Source organism: Rana temporaria, chromosome 6 (genome assembly GCF_905171775.1).
Source record: "Rana temporaria chromosome 6, aRanTem1.1, whole genome shotgun sequence".
Classification (NCBI taxonomy): domain Eukaryota; kingdom Metazoa; phylum Chordata; class Amphibia; order Anura; family Ranidae; genus Rana; species Rana temporaria.
The window spans coordinates 124813856-124837413 of record NC_053494.1 but is presented as its reverse complement, the minus strand read 5'-3'; the positions used below and the strand labels follow the sequence as shown (position 1 = coordinate 124837413).

Sequence of the window (23558 nt, the reverse complement as noted above, 5' to 3'; positions counted from 1 at the left end):
AGTCTTAACATTTGTGAATCCCTTAACACTAGAAGGATTAATACAGCAATCAACTTTTCTTACTCTGTAAGGCACGCAAGGGTGGAATCGTCACTGGTACTCCTGTCTATTTAGTTATTTAAAAAAAAAAAAAAAAAACATAAGTAAACCCTATTGGACATTTCAAGCCATTGATAAAACTTTATGGCCAAGTCCACACTCTACATTGGAAGCTATTATGCAGCCTAAGCCATTTTTTTTAGTTCAGTGATGTAACTATTTGCTAGAAAATTATTTTTATAAATCCTATATTTTTCTATCATGCAACCCACACTGCAGCACTGTAATTAGAGACCATGGGGCAGATCCACAAAGCGAATACGCCGGCGTATCTACTGATACACCGGCGTACTTTCAAATTTCCCGCGTCGTATCTTTGTTTTGAATCCTCAAAACAAGATACGACGGCATCTAGGTTAGATCTTAGGTCTTCGTACGCCTTCGGATCTAAGATGCAATTCTTCGGCGTCCGCTGGGTGGCGTTTCTGTCGTAATCCGCGTCGAGTATGCAAATTCGCTATTTCCGACGATCCACGAACGTACGAGCGGCCGTCGCATTCTTTTACGTCGTCTCTAGTCGGCTTTTTCCGGCATATAGTTGAAGCTGCTGTTTGGTGGCGTACTCAATGTTAAGTATGGCGGTCGTTCAATAATTAAAAAAAAAAAATGTGTTTGCGTAAGTCGTCCGTGAATTGGGCTGGACGTAATTTACGTCCACGTCAAAACAATGACGTCCTTGCGACGTCATTTAGCGCAATGCACGGCGGGAAATTTAGGGACGGCGCATGCGCAGTTCGTTCGGCGCGGGGAAGCACTTCATTTGAAATGAAACACGCCCCCCTACTCATCGATTTGAATTAGGCGCTGTTACGCCGCGAGAGATACACTACGCCGCCGTAACTTACGGCGCAAATTCTTTCAGGATTCAAACCAAAAAAAGTAAGTTACGGCGGCGTAGCGTATCTCAGATACGCTGCGCCGGGGCAGATCTTTGTGGATCTGCCCCCATGATGTCCAAGGCACGTGTGAGTGATGATGTCATGTAATGTAGGCCTCGCCCATTTTCCATTATTTAAGTGGCAGAATTATAATTTTAACCACCTCAATACACAATGCACTTTGACCCCCTTCCTGCCCAGGCCATTTTTCAGCTTTCAGCGCTGTCACACTTTGAACGACAATTGCGCGGTCATGCAATACTGTACTCATATGAAATTTTTATAATTTTCCCCACAAAAGGGCTTTCTTTTGGTGGTATTTAATCACCTCTGTGGTTTTTATTTTTAACTTTTTGCTCTAATAAATATCCAATTTTTTTTTAAACAAATGTTTTCCTCAGTTTAGGCTGATTCGTATTCGTCGACATATTTTTGGTAAAAAAAATCGCAATAAGCCTATATTGATTGGTTTGCGCAAAAGTTATACCGTCTACAAAATAGGGGGTTTGATTTATAGCATTTTTTTTTTTTACTAGTAATACCGGCGATCTGCGATTTTTATCGTGACTGCGATATTGCAGTGGACATATCGGACACTTTTGACACATTTTAGGACCATTTACATTTATACAGCGATTAGTGCTATAAAAATGCATTGATTACTGTGTAAATGTGTCTGGCAGGGAAGGGGTTAACACTAGGGCGTGATCAAGGGGTTAAATGTGTTCCCTAGGGAGCGATTCTAATGCCGCGTACAGACGGTCGTTTTTTGTGATGAAAAAAAAAGACGTTTTAAATCATGAAATAAAACAACGTTTTTGAAACATCATTTTCAAAGACGAAGTTGCCTACACACCATCGTTTTTTTCACAATGCTCTAGCAAAGCGAGGTTACGTCCACCACGTTTTTCCATTGAAGCTCGCTTCATAACTAGCTTCTGGGCATGCGCGGGTGTAAAAACGTTGTTTTAAACGTCGTTTTTTGCTACTCACGGTCAATTTCTGTGAAGTAAAAAACAACGTTTTGAAAAACGACACATAAAATTGAAGCATGCTTTAATTTTTTTTTGTCATTTTTTACAAGACATAAAACAAAGTTTTCCCCCACACACGGTCATTTAAAGTGACGTTTTTAAAAACGTTTTTTTTCATCACTTAAAGTGATGGTGTGTACGCGGCATAACTGTGGGTTGAGGGTACTGACTGGGGGAGGTGACTGATCAGTGCCCCTATGTACAAGGGACACACCATTGGTCTCCTCTCACTGACAGGACCTAGATCTATGTGTTTACACACACAGATCCACGGTCCAGCTCAGTTACTAGGTAAGCGTGGGCGATCAGGGGACATTGCGGCCGCCAGGCACGCGCATCGGGCCTCCAGTGATGCAGTGGGCGCCCCCTAGTGGCCTGGGAAGGAGAAGACGTCATATGGCGTCCACTCAAAACGAAAACCTCATCGTCCCAGGCAAGTAGTTAAACATTAAAGTTGATCACTAGCCAAAACCCTTTTTTGTGGTGAAGGGATATAACTTTTCTCAGGTTTATTGGCTTTATTATTATTGCAGATATTTTCTGTCCTGAGGGCAAAAGAAGAAGTAAAAGGAAATTGCCAACTGTCAAAGGTGGGGATGCTCACCTATAGCAATTCTCACTGGAACGTTGGTCAAAATGAAAGTATTTCCCCTCATATCCTGTACGGATGACAAGCCTGCAAAATGTTTACTTCTCTTCTGTCCCAGTGACTGCATTCATAATGTGAGATTGTATTTCCCTCATAGGGACCTAAATAGCAATAAAACAAAACAGGGTCCTAAACCTTTTCCACTTATACTAAAACTAGGAAACATTATTTGGTTGGAGTTCCACTGAAAGTGCTGAAGGAGATAGAGCTGTCTACTTTATATACAGAAATACAACTTAACTGTATTGTTCTCTAGTCAAAATACTTAAAAAATTGATTGATGCTTTGTACAGTTTCAGAGCGTCTTGTGACACTTCTCTGACATTGTACCCCTTTCACATCAGGCTCTTAAATGCACAGATAATACAGTAAAACCCTTGGAGAGTAACTTGGTTTGAGAGAGTTTTTCAAGACAAGCAAACATTTTTAATACATTTTGACTTGATATACAAGCGATATCTTGATATAAGAGTAGCGTTATGTCACAACTGAGTATAAAAGAGAAGAGAGGAGCCTCTAAGCAATAAGGTTACATTTAATGAAGGTACAACTCACATGGTTGATGATTAAAACAGGCACATCTAATTAGGCAGGCATCCGGGGTAAAGCTGTCCCCATAGACCATCCTCCTCACCGCTATCAACGGCATCTCTTCCACGCTGCGCTCCACAAGCGCTTTAAGCCTGGCTTTCAGATCGCTCTACAGCAGGGTAGTCTTCCTGGTCACGATTGCAGACTGATAGAGGTAAGAGCCTGCTGTGCGGAGGATGATCTATGTGGACAGCTTTACCCTGGATGCCTATGTAGATGTGCCTCTTTTAATCATCAATCATGTGAGTTGCTAAATGTTGTACCTTCATTAAATGTAACCATATCGCTACACTTAGAGGAGCCTTCTCTTTTATACTCTGTAGCTCCTGCTGGATTGTGCTTCTAATCCCCTTGTGGAGGCTTCCATTTGTGGAATGTGGATATGACATTTTATGGTTACACAACTTATCACATTGCTATAATCTTTTTATATGAACTATAAACTGAAGGACCTATAAATAAATGGTTGTGGAACAAATTATCTGAGTTTCCATTATTTCTTATGGGGAAATTTGCTTTGATATAAGTGCTTTGGATTACAAGCATTTTTCCGCTAAGATTTATGCTCATAATCCAAGGTTTTACTGTAATGTATTTTGCTCCTGCCTTCTCATACTAATCTGTCCTGTACTTTACAGCTTTGGAATGATCAATAGAATCTTACATTAATTAGTTAAATGTTCTTGGGAAGATTATATATTCCATGAAAACAAAAGCTGAATGGTCTTCCTAATCCTGTGATATGTCATTTTTTTCTAATTTTGGATCTGAACCCCCCCTATTGGACAGTGCTGTCTAATAGATTGACTTTCAAATAAATGAAAAATGATAATAGACATAGATTGTTTGGAACTCTTCATGTGGTTGTCATATTGTTGCCTCCTGGGAATTGTTCTGGGATAGAATCCCTGTTTTTCTGTCTGAATACTCTTTTTCTTTCAAGGTCCATTTCATCAGCTGTCTGATTAGGAAAAGAAAGCAGCCATCTCTTTTAAAGTCCAAATGACAAAAAGAAAATGTATTAACATTGTGATTTCTCAGGGTCAAGAAGGCTCTTTAACCACATGGCCTTGGTTTTTCACAGTTGGAAAATTCTTTGTCTTAGAGGAATTCTACAAGTGCAAACTCAATGGTCCTTTATTGAAGATTTGATAGCGTAAAATACCTATTTTCAATACCAGTTTTAAAGTGGCAGCAATGGAGGGATTATATAGCTGTGTGTCAACTCGTATAGAATGAGAAAGATATTGGTTAAAATTAAAGAAATTGTCTAGAAGTTAGACATTTTTTTAAATAATTTGTATGAACTTAGCTTTGTACTAAAAGCTTTAGCTCTTGTTCACATTGAATGTGGCTTTGAAATAGTGTGACTTCACCTAAAATCGCACAATTTAAAAGCCGCATTTCAGTGCGACTTCTGGTACAACTTTGAAGACATCTGTGCGGCTTCATGCACAGATGTCTATTCAAGTTGTACCTGAAATCGCCAAAGTAGTGCAGCACCACAAAGTTGGCGTCGCATCAATTTGAACATGGCTATTGCCGACAATAGGGTGCAACATGTCATGCGATTTGACCTGTCACATGACAAGTTGTTCTAATGTGAACAAGGACTTGTGCCCCTTTCACACTGTCCCGCTGCAGTTTCCTCGAAGGTCCACCAAAGATGCAGCATGCAGGACTTTTGGTGCAACTTTCAGAAAATGCACCAGAAATGCCCAATCTAATAGAAGTCTATTGGAAAGTGTGAGTAACCTGCATGAAAACCGTGTGAACACTGCGCTGCACCCACGGGGAAACTTATTTGCACTCTCCTGACTCTCCTTATGTCCCTGGTGGTACACATTTTCACCGCTCTTACAGTAAAGAACCCCTTACATGGTTTAGAATTAAGCTTTTTAGAGATATTAAACAGTTTACTACCATGACTACATTTACCTTTGTGAGTTTGCCTTTGTACATTGTGATTGTATCCCCTCTTAAAGAGGTTGTAAAGGCAGAAAGTTTTTTATCTTAATACATTCTATGCATTAAGATAAAAAATAACTTCTGTGTGTAGCAGCCACCCCAGCACTCCCTCTAATACTTACACTGAGCCCCATATCTCTTCAGCGATGTCCACGTTTCCATCGGCCATCCGGGACTCTTCTCCTGATTGGCTGCGGCAGAGCCCCGGCACCATTGGCTCCTGTGGCTGTTAAGTCAGTTAGCCAATCAGGGGAGAGAGGGGGCGGGGCTGAATGGCAGCTGCATGTCTGAATGGACACATGGAGCTACAGCTTGGCTTGGGTGTCCCCATAGCAAGCTTTTGGGCTATGGGGCACTCATCAGGAGGGAGGGGCCAGGATCAGCAAAGAGGGACCGAAAAGAGGAGGATCTGGGCTGACCTGTGCAAATCCAACTCCACTGAAAAGGTAAGTGTAACATTTTTTTTTTTTTTAAACAAGCCTTTACAATCACTTTAAGCACCTCTTCTCCAAGGTGAATGAGTGTATTTTTTGTAATCCTTCCTCATAGCTGAGTTCCACCAATTTTGTTAATTGTGTTTCCCTTTGCTGTACTCTCAATGTGTCCTAGGGGTTTGTTACCTAGACAGAAAGTGATGGAAATCCAAAGTTTTACAGGTGTCCTCTATTAGGCCTTGGGGACAAGAAGTGAAGGATTACCTCCCTAATGAGACACAGACATAAATAAAATGACTCCCTACTCTATCTAAAATTAAAAATTAAAATATGTGGCATATACCGGTACACATTCACATATACACATATATATTACATATACACATATTTCACGTTTTTTTGAATCTCTGGCAACATGAATTGCAATTCTGAACTTTGTTTGCAGCCACCTTTCATTTAAATTCCACTTTACAAACTTCAAACTCTTATGCCGCATACTGTGACAGAACCCACTGTCACTGTGTGTTTTGGAAGGGACTGTGGGCGGGCCTGTTACCCACAGATTATGGCCCAGAAGATACTGGAGACCTAAAGACAAGCTGGCTTTGAGATAATGTAATGTAATGCTACAGCCCTTCTCCCCTATCCCCCCCCTCTTGTTGCTGTGTCTAATTGTCTTGGTTCATTACACATAGACAATGGTCTGGACTGGAGAAGTCTCTCCGCACGGGATGTGTATTGAGAGGCTGCCTGCTTACCATAATCTCATTGGGCCGGATTCACAAAACACTTACGCCGACGTATCTACAGATACGCCGCGTAAGTGTAAATGTGCGCCGTCGTATCTGTGCGCTGTGCCCATAGAACTAGATACGCCTGAAAATAGGCTTCTTACGACCGACGTAAGTTTCCTACGCCATCGTATCGTGGCGCATATTTACGCTGGCCACAAGGGGCGCTTCCATTGATTTACAAATAAAATATGCAAATGAGGGAGATACGCCGATACTTGCGCCCGGCTTATTCATATACGCGGTTTACGTAAGGCTTATGTCCGGCGTATAGTTAAGCCTCATAAAGCAGGGGTAAGTCATGTTAAGGTATGGACCAGGGAACAGCCATCGTATTTTACGTCGTTTACGTAGTAGTACGTGAATATGGCTGGGTGTAGGTTATACGTCGTAGGCAGTGATTCGACGTATCTTATGGAGTATTTTCAACGTGATTCTGAGCATGCGCACTGGGATGCGTCCACGGGACAGCGCATTCACCGTTCGTTCGGCCCATCATTTTCATGGGGTCACGCTTCATTTAAATGGATCACGCCCACCTTCCACCTACTTTGAATTAGGCGGGCTTACGCCGGCGATTTTACGTTACGCCGGTGCAACGTTGGGAGCATTTGCATTGTGAATTGGGTGCTTGCCTCTCCGTTTTACGTCAGCATAGCGCATATGAGATGTGCTACGCCCGCCTAAACATGCGCCAATTTACCTGAATATGGCCCTATATGTTTATCTGTAGCCTGTTTCAATGTACAAATGTTCAGTTCCCATTCGTTGTTTCTTGTCCCCCTCCCCTCTTTAACAAGGCTAAGGGGAGTGTCCCTAACTGTGTGTAAAACTGTATGTCTTGGATTTAATAAACAGTTTATGCTCTGCATTTTTAACCCTTAACACTTGTGTGGATTGTCTCGTGATTGAGGGGTAAAGGGCTGGTTATGGCGAATCTACAGGCTGCGGGTGCGTTTGGAGAACAGGAGACACAGGTCTGGCGGATGTGCCTACCTGGGGTATTCGAGATCCGTCACACATACACACGGTCACACAAATGTTGTCAGAATTTCCGAACGGCCAAGAACGCGGTGACGTACAAGACATATGATGAGCCGAGGAAAATGAAGTTCAATAGGCAGTGTGGCTCTTCTGCTTGATTCCGAGCATGCGTGGAATTTTGTGCGTCGGAATTGTGTACACACGATCGGAATTTCCGACAACAAAACTTGTTGTCGGAAACTTTGAGAACCAGCACTGAAATTTATGTTGTCGGAAATTCCGACAGCAAATGTCCGATGGAGCCTACACACTGTCGGCATTTCCTATCGAACATTTGTTGTCGGAAATTCTGATCGTGTGTACGCAGCATTACAGGACTTAACAATGTTCTGTGAGCATGTTGTCTGTAACAGTGCTCAACCTAAGTATAAACTTTATACATATGTGTTTCCCTTTTTATAAGTGATTATATTCCCTATGTTCTCAGTTGCATAAGAGCTGGGGGAGGAGAAACAGCAGGACACTGTTCCTCCCGGTGAATTGCTGTTCAGGGGGTGTCAAAACATCTCTAATCATTGGAGGAGAGCAAGCTCCTTTTTAATAGGAAAGCAAAAGGACTGACATGAACACCAGGGAATTCACACGAATGCCTTGTAAGCCCCATACACACTATCAGTTTTCCTGATGGTTTTCTCATCAGGTTTACCAAAACCATGTAGTGCAAGGGCCTGCCTGATTGCATACAAATTGAAACTGTTGAGGTTTGACCTCATATTAGATGGTTTTGGTAAACCTGAAGAGAAAACCGTCAGGAAAACTGATAGTGTGTATGGGGCTGTACACACGACCGGTTTTCCTGGCAGGAAAACTGCCATGAGAGCTTTTGGCTGGGAATCCCGGCCGTGTGTATGCTCCACCAAAGTTTTCCTGACAGGAAAACCGCCGGGAAAAAAGAGAACATGTTCCCGGTGGTTTTTAAGCTGGCAGTTTCCCTATGGGAAAAACCTGCGGTGGAGCATACACACGGCCGGGTTTCCCGACCAAAACTCTCAAGGCAGTCGAGAAACCCGACCGTGTAGGGGAAAAAAACGACAGAGCAGGTTTTCCCCTCGGTTTTCCCGGCTGACTTTTTACCGCTGGGAAAACCGATCATGTGTACAAGGCATTCGGGAGCAATACAAAGAGAACAGGATTGTTTTTCATACAAATACATGGTGCAGCAGGCACATATCAGCAGTATAAATTGTTGGGTTGCATACTCTTTAACTGTTCCAGGGCACAGCTCAGAGCCCTCACACAAGAGGATGAACCATGTGTTGAATCGGTTAAAATTGACAGTGTGAGTGTACCCTGAGTGGATTTGGGCATTGAAATTAGGATCCATGAAAGGATTTGTATATTTAGGTAAATTAAAATAAACCTGTATTCATTTACAAGTGTAGAATTACATTTTTTAAATCATGTTTTTAATATAATATTTTTTTGCTATATAGTGTTTAACACTATTTACACTTATCATTTTTCTTTGTACATGAAAAGATATTTGTTCTCATATATTAAAATGTCTCACATAATTACTACCAGTTTTTCTCTACAAATCTGTTCTGGGACTGTCTCCTATCAACTGATTGGATGAGACAGCTACATCATATCTGAAAATGTAATCAAATACCATTTGTGGCAACCATACAATAGTGTATTTGCTACATATACATGTACAGAACCTTAAAAAATACTGGAAAATGTTACTTGATAAACTACTTTAATTTCATTGCATCAAGTACGTGACTTCACCTTAATGCTTTTGAAAAATCAAAGAAGTACGTTTGAGCTGTACTGATTGGCAAAAACAATCTCTAATCTTCGGAGAGTTGAAAATCCCATTTGACTGAGTTTAATAGGTCACCTCTACATTTAGCTTTAAGTAATACTGGAAGGATTGGATCCTAACCTTTTTACTCCGGCCCCAGGCAGGGCAATGACTCACTGTCTACCAGAAGACAGATGCAGCCTTACAAATGGTGGATAACAATGAGAAGAATTTATCAAACCCCAAGTGTTCTTCTGGAGAATGACTACCCAAAAGTTTAACAGAAATAATTCCTTATAGGGTGACACAGAAACGTCTTGCTGGTTTTATGCATTTTTTTAGCATTATTCCAGACTGGCTAAATTTGGCTCTTTTTTCCTTATTATTGTAACTGTTTGATTGAAGTAAATGTTGCATTGCAGCAAAACGGTGAAATAAAGAATGCATGCTACAAAAGATATGGGGTGAATCCTAAATATATTTTAAATGATCTATTGCTTGTCTATATCACTTTAGGGTCTGTAATCATGGAAGAATTATTTGCTTTTGGCTTACTTACAACGTGTAAAATAGGAAACCATTTATACTATTGCTTATTGAGTATTTTCAAACAAGAATCAAAACTAATCAATAAGATTATTATTATTGTTTTATTATTATACAGGATATATATAACACCAACAATTTGGGCACAAAATGAAGAGAGATAGTACAGTTACAATATAATTCAATACAAGAAAGATTAGGGGACCCTGTTTGTAAGAGTTTCTCTCTGGAGAAGAGACACTTGAGAGGGGATATGATTTCAATGTAGAAATACCGTACCGGTGACCCCACAATAGGGATAAAACCTTTCCTGCGAAAGGGAATTTAAAAAGTCACTAAAATTAGAAGAGAAGCTGTTTAACATTAAACTGTGTAGAGGGTTCTTTACTGTTAGGCCCCATACACACGAGAGGATTTATCCGCGGATACGGTCCAGCGGACCGTATCCGCGGATAAATCCTCTCGAGGATTTCAGCAGATTTCTATGCGATGGCGTGTACACACCATCGCATTGAAATCCGCGCCGAAATCCTCTGGCGATGACGTGTCGCGCCGTCGCCGCGATTATGACGCGGCGACGTGCGCGACGCTGTCATATAAGGAATTCCGCGCATGCGTCAAATCATTACGACGCATGCGGGGGATCCCTTCGGATGGATGGATTCGGTGAGTCTGTACAGACCAGCGGATCCATCCGTGGGATCCGATTCCAGCGGATAGATGTTCTGTGCATGTCGACAAATATTTATCTGCTGGAATTCGGAAAGATCCGCGGATAAATATCCGCCGGAGTGTACACACCATAGAATCTATCCGCTGAAACCCATTCGATGGGATTTATCTGCGGATAGATTCTATGGTGTGTACGGGGCCTAAGAGCAGTAAGGATGTGGAGCAAATGAGGGCTCAGGTAAGTTAAAAGTGGTGGTGGTGAGGGGGGGGGGGGTGCGCTGATACCTAAACATTTTATACCTTAATGCAAGGAATGCATTACGCTAAAACATGTTTAGGCTTTAGAACCACTTTAATTAATAAAGCTAGCTACTCATATATTTAATATTGGGCCTTAAGCCCCATACACACGATCGTAATTCCCGATGAAAAGGTCAGACGGATTTTTCCATCAGAAATTCCGACTGTGTGTATGCCCCATCGAAAATTCCAAGGAATTGCAATCGAAGTTTGGATAGAGAACATGTTCTCTTTTACTCTACACTGTAATGGAATTCTGTTGGAATTCCGATGTGATTTTGGTCGGACAAAGGTCCGATCATGTGTACATTGCTTTATTGAGACCTACAAGCAAGCTGTAATTTAGTACATGCAATGAACAAGTGGTTGTCAGGCTTCTATGAGTAATTAATGTTCTTAAGCTACAGTACATAAAAAGGCAATAACATTTTTAGAGGTATATTTAAAAGCTTAGAGTGAAAACCAGATGGTATAGGTGGACTGCAGGAGGGATATTTTTCCGCGCACAGCTAACCTTCTTCCAGTTATCCCATAGAATGCTACCAAGGGTCATTTTGTTGTCTTCCTTTACGAACAATGCCACCTAAGTTTCATTAGTGTGAGCTATCTCATCTTCTGTAACTGGAGAGGCTGGTACATGATGAAATTTGACCGTTATTAGTAGCTTTTTTAGTTTAGCTTTTAGGTTGAAGTGGTCATGTAGAGATCATTCTTTTTTTTCACACAGAAATGGATAGTATTCTTTGACAGCATGTGCACCAAAGTAAACCTGGTAGAAAACTCTCAGAGAGTTCAGCAGTGAACTTCTGTCTTTCAGAATCTTTGAATTCTTCTTTCAGTATATATGATAATTCTGCCTATCTATGACACCCTACCGGTTTGTATTCATTAGCCGAGGTAAAATCCTAAATAAGTATAGATCATACAGTCTGTGCCTAAACCTCTGCCCCAGAAGAGTGCAGAACATAGATTTTTCTTGAAACAAATTTTAAATCTACAATATGGTGACAAATGCTTTAAATAAGGTGAATTCTACAGTTTAGCCCGCTTCATTTGGAGTGACACCAAAAAGGTTCATGGTCTCTCTTCTCTGCTAGATTGCTCAAAAGAATATGGTTGGATTGTATTAAAGCATAGCTACAGTAATTATGTCCAGCAAGTCTTGTAAGACACACACCCTCCTGCCACATTTCTTTACAAGAAGATGACTCCACCTCTTCTTGGTTGAGCTTTACCGTATCTTGTTTCACCTGCCGAGCCTCACACAAGATTCACTGAACATCATAGATATTCTCTCCTGATCTAAGTGGTTGTAAACCACTGGACCTTTTTTGGCATAATGTACTAGTATGCATCATATATCAGCACATTATGTTAAACGTACCTTAAAAAGAAGCCCTCTTGCAGAATCCGGCTCTGTGACTGGCCAGAGCCGCGACAACGCCACTCCTGCACATGCAGGTCATGGCACAGGGCTCAGCAGAAGCGGTTATGTCACTGGCTGCATGTACAGTAAATATCTCCTAAACCATGCACGTTTTAGGAGATATTTATATTACTTATAGGTAAGACTTATTAATTATAAAATCTATAGGTAAAGTCATGCGTGGAAGTTTACTTCCACTTTAATCACTGCTGCTGTGTACTAATACCTTACATGGAGCCAGTTTCATCTGGATTATCCCCTTTCCTTTGCACCTTCCCATTAACACTACACTGTGTTGACGTGTACACGTTCTTGAGTGATGAAATGCGTTGCCACACACTGTGTTACACAGCTTATTTAAAATGGATGGGCTGAAACTCACAGCAATGCACACGAAATTGGAGCGGGATGCATTTTTTTTTCACAGTGCAACTCACAGGACACAGTGAAGGAGATTTACTAAAACTAGTGCACACAGAATCTGGTGCAGCTGTGCATAGTAGCCAATCAACTTGTAGGCCCAGATTCACGAACGACTTACGCCGACGTATCTTCTTGTACGCCGCGTAAGTCCACAGATGCGCCATCGTATCTATGCGTTGTATTCTTGAAACCAAATACGCCTGAATTCTGGCTCCATCCGACCGACGTAAGTCTCCTACGCCGTCATATTTTGGGCGCATATTTACGCTGGTCGCAAGGGGCGCTTCCATTGATTTACGCGTCGAATATGTAAATGAGCTAGATACGCCGATTCACAAACGTACTTATGCCCGTCGCAGTAATCTACGCCGTTTACGTAAGGCGTACGTCCGGCGTATAGTTATCCCTCAAAAAGCAGGGGTAAGTCATGTTATGGTATGGACATCGGAACAGCCGTCGGATTTTACGTCGTTTACGTAAGTTGTATGTGAATGGGGCTGGACGTAAGTTACGTTCACATCGTACGCAATGAGCTGTCGTATCTTAGGGAGTATATGCAACGTGATTCTGAGCATGCGCCGTTCGATTGGCCATTCATTTACATGAGGGTCACAGTTAATTTCAATACATCACGCCCACTACCTGCCTACTTTGAATAAGGCGGGCTTACGCCGGCCCATTTACGTTACGCCAGCGCAAATATGGGAGCGAGTGCTTTGTGAATACTCAGCTTGCCTCTCAATGTTACGTCGGCGTATCGCATATGAGATGAAGTCAATACTTTGTAGAACCACCTTTCGCTGCAATTACAGCTGCAAGTCATTTTGGGTATGTCTCTACCAGCTTTGCACATCTAGAGAGTGAAAGTTTTGCCCATTCTTCTTTTCAGAATGTCTCAAGCTCTGTCAGATTGAATGGAGAGCATCTGTGAACAGCAAATTTCAAGTCTTGCCACAGATTCTCAATTGGATTTAAGTCTGGACTTTGACTGGGCCATTCTAACATACAGTGGGTGACCACGATATTGTGTCAATCTCGCTCCCTTTCTCGGTGAGATCGACCACCTACGAGCCCCATCGCGAGAGTCAGCGCCTCGCGAAAACCATTTTGAAAACCATTTATCATTTTCCTTCCACTTAACAATTATGTGCCACTTTGTCTATCACATAAAATCCCAATAAAATACATTTACATTTTTGGTTGTAACATGACAAAATTTGGAAAATTTCAGGATATAATTACTTTTTCAAGGCATATTTTTATATAGCACTGTCAATTTATGCAATGCTTTACATATATACATGCAAGATGTGTGGCAAGATGTGTGGCAAGCATTGGTGGCATCACTCCACGTCTGATGTAAATGAAGCCTTAAAAAAATCATTTCTGTTTAGGACAGTGTAGCTACAAATGAGTAAGGAAATCGATTGAATTTTCAACTAATAATTTATTTTAAAGCAAAAGATCTTTGAAACTGAAATATGCAATATGATCTTTCTTTTATCATGATGTGTATGACCAGCAAAAGCCTTGTATCCCACCAAAATGTACCTTTAGTAAAATTACAAAAGAGCCCAACAAAGTGATTTCCATCAAGCACAAGGATGTATTGCATATATCGAATTGCACAGACCCAGCAGAATGTTATATTGTATTGTAATCTGCTGGATGATACTGCTGCTATATAAGATGCACAAGGGATAGCACTGTTATAAAAATAGATTGTGTAAGTTTGACAGATAGGCTATTAAAAGTCTTACTTCCTTTTTCTCATATATCATATCTGCAAACTTACATTTTACCACTAATGTCTGATGTCTGTAACAGCTTTGTAAAAACGTAATGTCAACAAAAAAAACTGATGATTTTTATAGAATTCACTGTAATTATGCATTGGGAGGCTGATAACTGGAAAAACGTAACATCAGCTACAAAAATAAACTAATTACAAAGAAAAGGATTACAGATCCAGCATGACTGCAGGAAACACAAACAATTAAAAATGTACTTATTAAGGTAGTTTGGAGTCGAGTCTTGCTGTGTCCAGAATAGATCAGCTCTATCTGCCTAATGATCTATGATTGAAGCTGGCAAAAAATGAATTTGGCTCGTTACAGCAATGGTGCATCGAATGCCCATTAATACTTGTTCACCCATAAATGTCTAATTACATACGTGGATTTCCAGCACATCGGAGTCCCATAAACACTTGAAAAAATCACAGTGAAATGCTCTCTTTCTGGACATAAAACATGAGAAGTGGTACTCAGGGGGACAATGTGTGTTGCATCACAGGACAGCACCTGGAATAATAGCCACTTGTCACATTTTCTGCCCCTGGAAGGGCCTACATGACATTCTCTCCGCCCGGTGATCAGAAATTATCGAAAGCTATTAAACATACAAAAGTCATTCTTTGTAAAGCTGAATTCCTGAATTCCAGGTATGGATTTTATTGCATAGTTGCATTGGTCCAGTTTGGACCCGTGTCAGTATACATATTCCATACCTGTAGGACTGTCATAGAAGCGGTGACATCATAGTGATGTCACACCCCCCTTCTAACGCATTAAACTCAGTTTATTAATAAAAATGCAGGGCTTGACCCACAAGACTGCGCCAATCACTGTAGTGATTTTCGGCTTCTGCTGCTGTCCTACAGATATGGCACAAGCATACTTACATTGGACCAAGCTGGACCAATGTAACTATGCCATAAAATCCATACCTGGAATTCAGCTTTAACATTAGTAAACCACAAAAAGACTGAAAATGCTATCTGAATCATATGATCTATTGGAATCTAATTACTGTATTTTTGCTTTTTTTTGCCTTAAAGCAGTATAACACACAAAACAAAAAATGTAATATATTGCAGCTTACCAATCCTTAGGTGTGCTGGCTGCATCAGTTTTCTTTTCTAATTCCCTGTACAGACGACCATTTTTCTCGGCAGGAAAAAAAAACAACGTTTTTTCCCGACGGGTTTCCTCTCAAGCCTGCCTTGCATACATACATTCAGGCCAAATACCACCCATCCAAAGCGCGGTGACTTACACCACGTACAACGGGACTATAAAGGGGACGGTTCGCGCTTTTCAGTCTTCGCGCTTTTCAGTCTTCGTGCTTTTCAGTCTGTTACAGCGTGACAAATGTGCTATCTCCATTATGAATGCTAGTTTTACCAGAACAAGCACTTCCGTCTCATACTTGATTCTGAGCATGCACGTTTTTTTTCCCCTCGGAAAAGCATGCACACGACCGGTTTCCCCCCCCCCAAAAAAAAAGAAAACATTTTTTTTTTCCCGCAGTTTACCTGTTGGGAAAACTGCAATGGAGCATACACACGGCCGGGATTCCCGGCCAAAAGCCCTCGTGTGTACGAGGCATTAGGCTGTTTCCCCTGTGTTTTTACCTGGTGAGCCGACCAGTAACACACCTACTGTATTAGAGTGCACAGGGGGCATCTTTGGACAGCTAGGGGAGGGGAGTGTTAGATGTACTAGCAGATTTAGATATACAAGTTGAAGCCAAACTCAGTTACACAAGCAGAGAGAGCAAAGTTTTTTTTCCTTTTGGACAGTGGTGTCCCGTCCCTTAGGGGGGCCTGGGTGCCTCCCCCTCATTCCACTCCACCCCCTATATGCAATGGGTAGATTCATGCATAGCATGAATCTATCCACGGCCTCTCCTGCCACCCCCTATTCATGCATCCAGCCCCTTTCAGGGCACCGGATGCATGAATTATAGCAGTAGTTTTTTTTTTTTTTTAAGCATCTGAATAGGCTTCAAAATCGGGTGGGCTCGGGTCACAGAGGATGCGCTCCAATCCCACCCAGGTGTGTTACAACACAAATTAATATTCACTGTTGAAACACTGATCCTCAATCCGGCCAATCAGAAGCGGGTGTGAGACCCGTTTTCCTATTGCCGAAAAGACAAGACTCCCGATTGGCCGCCGAGGAGAAGGATGAGAGGCAGCAGGAGAACAGCAGGAGAATGGAGAACAGGGGGAGCTGCCGCAGAGCAGGGGAAGCTGCCGGTGCTGGGGTAAGTGCCGCCGACCAACCGACAAGGGGGGGATTGGTGGCATACCGTTTGCTGCCCCAAATCCCCCCCCCCCCCAAAAAAAAATCCAGTTCTTCATGAATAAATAAAAGCTGATCATTGATAGCATCCTGTCAGGTAAATGATTTGTCTCAATACTGTTACATCTGCAGGAGAGCTTGTTCTGTTGGAAAACAAATGCAGCCATCGCATTTAAGAATTGGTTAAGCAATATAATAAACGTTTGCTTTGGATTTAATACCCTTTTAAGGTGAAACTCAAGTCTGGATAAAGTGGGAAAGGTTTAGAATCTTCAAGTTTTATTCTTGTATTTGCTTCACTGTTTGTCACCGCCGCAATTTTTCATCGCAAGTGCCTGATTCAACAAGCACTTGCGATGAAAACCTACGCCGGCGGCCGCGGTATTGCATCTTAAGATCCGACAGTGTAAAACAATTACACCTGTTGGATCTTATGGCTATCTCTGCGTAACTGATTCTATGAATCAGTCGCATAGATAGAAACAGGGATACGACGGCGTATCAGGAGAAACGCAGTCGTATCTCTTTTGTGAATCTGGCCCCATGTCTTTATGAAGTACAAATGTTAACTTTGGCTGGTGGGGGGTTTTGCTACTACAGTCCTCAAAACATACCAGAAGCCAGTGTGTGAGTCAGTCTATTAGCATGTAAGGATCACGCAAATATCCATTTTGGCTGAACTCAGATATTTCCGCAGACAGTTTATTTTTCCTTTCTTTTTTATTTATTTAAAAAAAAACTAGGTATTAAAGAAAAATACTTAGCAAAATAAAAAAATATTACTAATTTTTCAGCAAATACGAAATATTAAAAGGAAATAAATGTCCTGGTTATTTTTTTCATGACCTATGAGAACTCCTAAAGCCTCTGTAAATCATTTTTTTTTTAATGGGCATTGCATAAATAAAATCTTCTAGCTGTAAGAAAAAAAAAATTCATCAGCTATAAATACTGCAGCTGCTGACTTTTAATAAAAGGACACTTACCTGTCCAAAGATTTAGCGTTGTCCTCACTCAGGCCGGTTCTTCATGGGTCTTTGTGTTCCCGGGGCCGGCATGTTTACTAAGGGAAGCCGGCTGTGACTCTTTGCAGCTTCACAGCCAGCTTCCTTCCCACTGCACTTGGTCCCCCAGCCTTCTGGAATCTGTGACATATCCCAGAAAACTGAGGGGCAAAGAGAAGGGAGGCCAAACCGAGTTACAGGGGGTACCTATTAAAAACATGTACTCACTCCCCCCCCCCCCAAAAAAAAATACATATATCCCCACAAGTGATAAAGAAGGGGGTTGGAAAAAGATAACTTCCCCTTTTGGGTGAAGTTCTGCTTTAGTGTTCACCTAATGCCAACATAATGCTTTTGGATAGAGAAGGGAAAGATAAAAAAAAAATCCTGTTAATTTTTTATTGGAGGGGGGTGTTAGGGAAGAAAGTGCCACTCCACTGATAATGTCTAGAAAGTTTTATTTTTATTCAAAGTGAAAAAGCCAACCCATTTCAAGTGCTACAAGGGACCCCCTTTCATCATGGCTGGAGAGCCAAAGACTAGGGTCTCGGCTCAGTGGTCAGATGTATAAATGTACGATAAGATTTTATTTCTTACAGTCTGTTTGTATTCTTTTGCAGGTGAGAAGCCATATAAATGCTCTTGGGAAGGGTGTGACTGGCGTTTTGCTAGGAGTGATGAGCTTACGAGGCACTACAGAAAACACACAGGGGCAAAGCCATTTAAATGCAACCACTGTGACAGGTAAGCTATTGTTACATTATTATGTAAGGGGAAACCATATTCCAGGGATTGGCAACCTTGGCAGTCCAGCTGTGGTAAAACTACAAATCACATCATGGCCCTGGGTGTCGTGCCTGTGGCTGTCAAAGTCACGCAATGCTTCATAAATTTGTAAATCCACAACAGCTGGGGTGCCAAAGATTTCCTAGCCCTACCATAGTCTTACCTAAAAGAAATTGCATATGAAGTGTTAAAATGTATCTAAAGCCAAAACCCTGCTAGGGATATGTACCCTCTGTATTTGTCCTGGGAGCCATTGTCACCAGAACAGAAACAGAGGAGAAATCTTCCAATCAGGACACTTATTCCAAACTGTCTAGGAGGGGTAACAAAGTATGGGAAGGAAAAATGGGACTTTAAATGAGGCATGTCATTGTGATTGGTAGAAATACATGTAGATCTGAGAATTATTTTTGATACATTTAATTTGTTTTGTGTCATAATCCCCTAAGGGTGGTCCATGATATCTGTAGGCATCATGAATAAATAATATATCATTTTAAATATAATCATAAGAGAATTATTAACATGATAATTGTAATAATAATTGTAATGCAAACAATCAATCAATGGACACAATTAATACAAATAAATGTATAAATAAAATTACAGATCATTAATGCATAAATCACATGATAAATATATAAACAGTAGATGATGATAATATTGAAATTTATGATTAAAATAGACTTATTTGGGCACCCTTAGTTGTATACCCAATGCGTTTCATGGCTGTCTAGGAGGGGGTTTACCTCACTTTGGATAGATTACTTCTGGCTTCCTGTAGTGTCTACAGAACAGGAAGTGAAGGGAAATCCCTGGAATGGGACACAGATAGCAAAATACTAACATAGGATTTATCCATCCCCTTCTCTATTCAAAGAGTAAAAAAAGTTAGATATACTGTTAATGGTGTATAATTTGTATATGTATAAAGGTAATACCTTGGATTACGAGCATTATTCGTTCCAGAAGAATGCTTGTAATCCAAAGTACTCATATATCAAAGCGAGTTTCCCCATAGGAAACAATTGAAACACAGATAATCCGTTCAACAGTCACTGCTTGTCTATGCAGTACCGCATGTGGCCAGAGGTGCGGGGGCGGCGGAGACACTCGGAGACGCTCAGAGACCACTCGAAGATGCTCACAGATGCTCGGAGACACTCAGGAACCGAGTGTTTCCGAGTGACTCCAAGCATCTCTGAGCATCTTCGAGCATCTCCAAGTGTCATTGAGTGTCTCCAAGCATCACTGGCTCCCCCGCACCTCTGGCCTAATGCGGTACTGCACACCTCAGTGGCTTGAATCCTGCTCGTCTTGCGAGACAATGCTCGCAAAGCGAGTCAGGTTGTTTGTTTGTTTTTTAAATAGCTCATATTGCGATACACTTGTAAGCCGCGTTACTCACAATCCAAGGTTCCCCTGTATACTGCCGGATCTGCCCCTTTGAGGTTTCTAGTAGAATAAAACTGGTATTGTGGGATAGGTAGCCTTGACAAGCCAGCTGAGGGAGAAAATACAAATCCTAGGAGGCTTTGTAGGATTCTAACAGGCACAGACATGACTCCCAGAGGGAGAAGCATGATGGGATTTGTAGCTTCACAGGTGGAGTGCCAAGATTTTCTACCCTTGCTCTAATATAGCCCTGGTTTTGGCTCCATTCATTTTGTCCTGACCAGTTTGCCAGTACTTGCCCATGAAAAGCCTTCCCACAACGTGATACTTTTGTCATCATGCATTACCTTGGGAATTACATTCTTCCTGTCTTCAACCCATACATCTACAAATGTGTTGATTTTTTTTAGGCTTACTTCCCATCAGTCTTTTATAAAGCCAAACTTTAATCCATGGATTTTTTTCCTTCATTATAATATAGATCTCTGTTACTTCAGAGTTACGACTAGCCTTTTGGTTTCTTCTCTTACTAATGACCTCATTATCCGGACACTGGGATTTCTGTAGGCTGTGATTGCTGTATGGTTTTCATTGTTAATGATGGATTACCAAGTGCTCTAGGGGGGATGATAACAGATTAGAATATTGTTAATATTGTTTTTTTTTTTTATATAACCAACTTTAAATAAGTGCTTCTGTAGAACTTTATCTCCTCCTTATTTTGGTTACTTCTTGGTCATCATGATGATGTCTGTTATGATATGTTCCCTAAAAAAAATCGGAACCTTCTAGGAACAGGTGTATTATTTTGAAATCCTAAATAGTTTACTAGAATTACACTATATATAATTTCCAAATTGTGGTAGAGCAGTGGCTGCCAAGCATTCATGAGGTGATACTGCAGCCTCTAAATGCCAATTTTTTTCATGCAGGGTATTGTCCTACTCAATGTGGCCAAATTAGGCCAATGTTGTCACGAGCACTCCTGACCCTTTTTTTCTGTTAGCTGTGGGTTGGAGAATCCTTCAGCCACAGCCCAAGGGCCCAGAAATGACCGCTGTTTTTCCATGTTCGGGCCCGAACCTGGTTCAGAACAAACACAAGCTCATCCCTATACAACTTACCACAAAAAGCAAAACATCTTATCAAAAATATGAACTTTTGCAGAAAAAAAAAGATGGCTCATCAACACTGTTCGCATGCAAATCCAATGATTACCTGTGGCTAGGGACAGATGACCAGCACTGGACACAATCTGTCCTCAATAGGTGCCTAGGTGCAAATAACTGCTGGATGTGCAAATACTATACATGCAAAAGCCGAAGAGTGCTGTGGCTCCTGTGAGCCGTTCATTGCTCTGTACATTTCCAAGCTGCTGATTCTTGCTGCCGAAATCAACTTACTGGACCTTATAGGACAGGTAAAGGATCTGTGTGTAGCAGGGGTACTGAGTGGAGCATAGCCCACCCTTCTCTGCAGCCAATGAGACCTGTGTGAGTTCAGAGCAGGGGCCAGGTACATATTTTGGTGGCAAATTTACCCATCTTTGCTTAAAGGGGTTGTAAGGTACAATTTTTTTTCCTAAATAGCTCCCTTTACCATAGTGCAGTCCACCTTCACTTACCTCATCCTTTAATTTTGCTTTTAAATGTCTTTATTTCTTCTGAGAAATCCTCACTTCCTGTTCTTCTGTCTGTAACTAAACACAGTAATGCAAGGCTTTTTCCCTGGTGTGGAGTGTAGTGCTCGCCCCCTCCCTTGGACTACCGGAGAGTCGGGACATCCACTAACACACAGCTCCTTTCTCTATCTGCAACGTAGAGAGCGTCCTGACTCTCCAGTAGTCCGAGGGAGGGGGGAGCACGACACTCCACACCAGGGAGAAAGCCTTGCATTACTGTGTGGAGTTACAGACAGAAGAACAGGAAGTGAGGATTTCTTGGAACAAATCATCTGAGTTTCCACTATTTCTTATAGGGAAATTTGATATACAAGTGCTTTGGATTACAAGCACGTTTCAAGCACGGAACAAATTATTCTCGCAATCTACGGTTTTACTGTACTAAAATAAGGTGAGGTCCACCCACTCAGAAGCAACATATGTTATCTCTGGTGTCATAACCTGCCTCATTTGCTTTTGTGTTGGAGTTGGAGACACATATGACACTATTGACTTATATGATGAAAATTGTAGCGATGTAAATGGATCCACAGCAGCCAATCAGATATAAGCATTCAATGATTCCAAAAATGAAATGTCTGTCTATGAATATAACATTTGAACCCAGCATTGTAGTTTCGTGTTAGTTACATCCAACGTGTTAATCGTATTTTGTATTTTGACTGGTGCACAGCATTAATATTGTTTAAAGCTACTTTAAATTGTACTGACAGACATTTTTCATTTCCCACTTTAAGTCAGTCTCCTGGCAAAAATGTCTGCTTCATTATGTAGCAAGTAAATGGCTAGAAATCTCCCGGAAGGAACAAGAATTCTTGTATAGGGAAGACAAGTCTAAGGGTGAAGGGAACAGAGTGCTAGAATAATTACAAGTGACAGCCCTGACATTATCATCTTATGAAAGCTCGGTAGCTGAGACCTAGTAGGCCAGGCAAAGCCTCAGTCAGGCTATTGTCAACATTATTGAATAAAGATGTGCTTTTAATCACATTAGAAAAGGGCTGAGGAAGATGAGTTATCAGGCCAAAGAACTCAGGGGTAGCATTAAAAGAAAAGGCCAGGAAAATGTCTGTAATACAATCACCGATATATATTTAGCTCCTGGCAGAACAACAGGTCAGGAAACAGGAAGAAAGTTTTTGCTTTTGATTTTACAGCAATATGTTTTCGTGAACATCCTGCCTATCCGAAACCTTTCTGCCCCCTCCTGTGACATAGTATTTTTGAGTAATCGAAGACAACAGATCCTTAGATATAGCTGGTAGTCCTTTAACGTTTATTTTTATCTCAAAAATTGTCTTGAAAGTAAACTTGAAAAGTAAGTTAAAGTGATTGTAAGCACTTTTTTTTTGTAACAAACAGGTTTATACTTACCTACTCTGTGCAATGGAATTGCATAGAATGAACAGCCCCAATCCTCCTCTTCTTGGGTTCCCTGTCAGCACTCCTGTTTCCTTCTCTTCTTACCACTCATGTCTCCTCCTTTTCTTACCACTCATGTCTCCTCTTCTTCTTACCACTCCTGTCTCCTTCTCTTCTTACCACTCCTGTCTCCTTCTCTTCTCATCACTCCTGTCTCCTTCTCTTCTTACCCCTCCTGTCTCCTTCTCTTCTTACCACTCCTGTCTCCTTCTCTTCTTACCACTCCTGTCTCCTCCTCTTCTTACCACTCCTGTCTCCTTCTCTTCTTATCACTCCTGTCTCCTTCTCTTCTTACCACTCCGGTCTCCTTCTCTTCTTACCACTCCTGTCTCCTTCTCTTCTTACCACTCCTGTCTCCTTCTCTTCTTACCACTCCTGTCTCCTCCTCTTCTTACCACTCCTGTCTCCTTCTCTTCTTACCACTCCTGTCTCCTTCTCTTCTTACCACTCCTGTCTCCTTCTCTTCTTACCACTCCTGTCTCCTCCTCTTCTTACCACTCCTGTCTCTTCCTCTTCTTACCACTCCTGTCTCCTCCTCTTCTTACCACTCCTGTCTCCTCCTCTTCTTACCACTCCT

General features: G+C 41.4%; 1 protein-coding gene across 1 annotated transcript in view; it reads left to right on the top strand.

The window, feature by feature from the left end:
- Nucleotides 1-23558, top strand: part of KLF7 (Kruppel like factor 7) — a 217701-nt gene that overhangs the window by 178600 nt on the left and 15543 nt on the right. The window contains exon 3 of the mRNA XM_040357318.1: nt 18318-18441. Coding sequence (XP_040213252.1) covers nt 18318-18441 — 124 coding nt within the window. The remainder of the gene's footprint in view (nt 1-18317; nt 18442-23558) is intronic.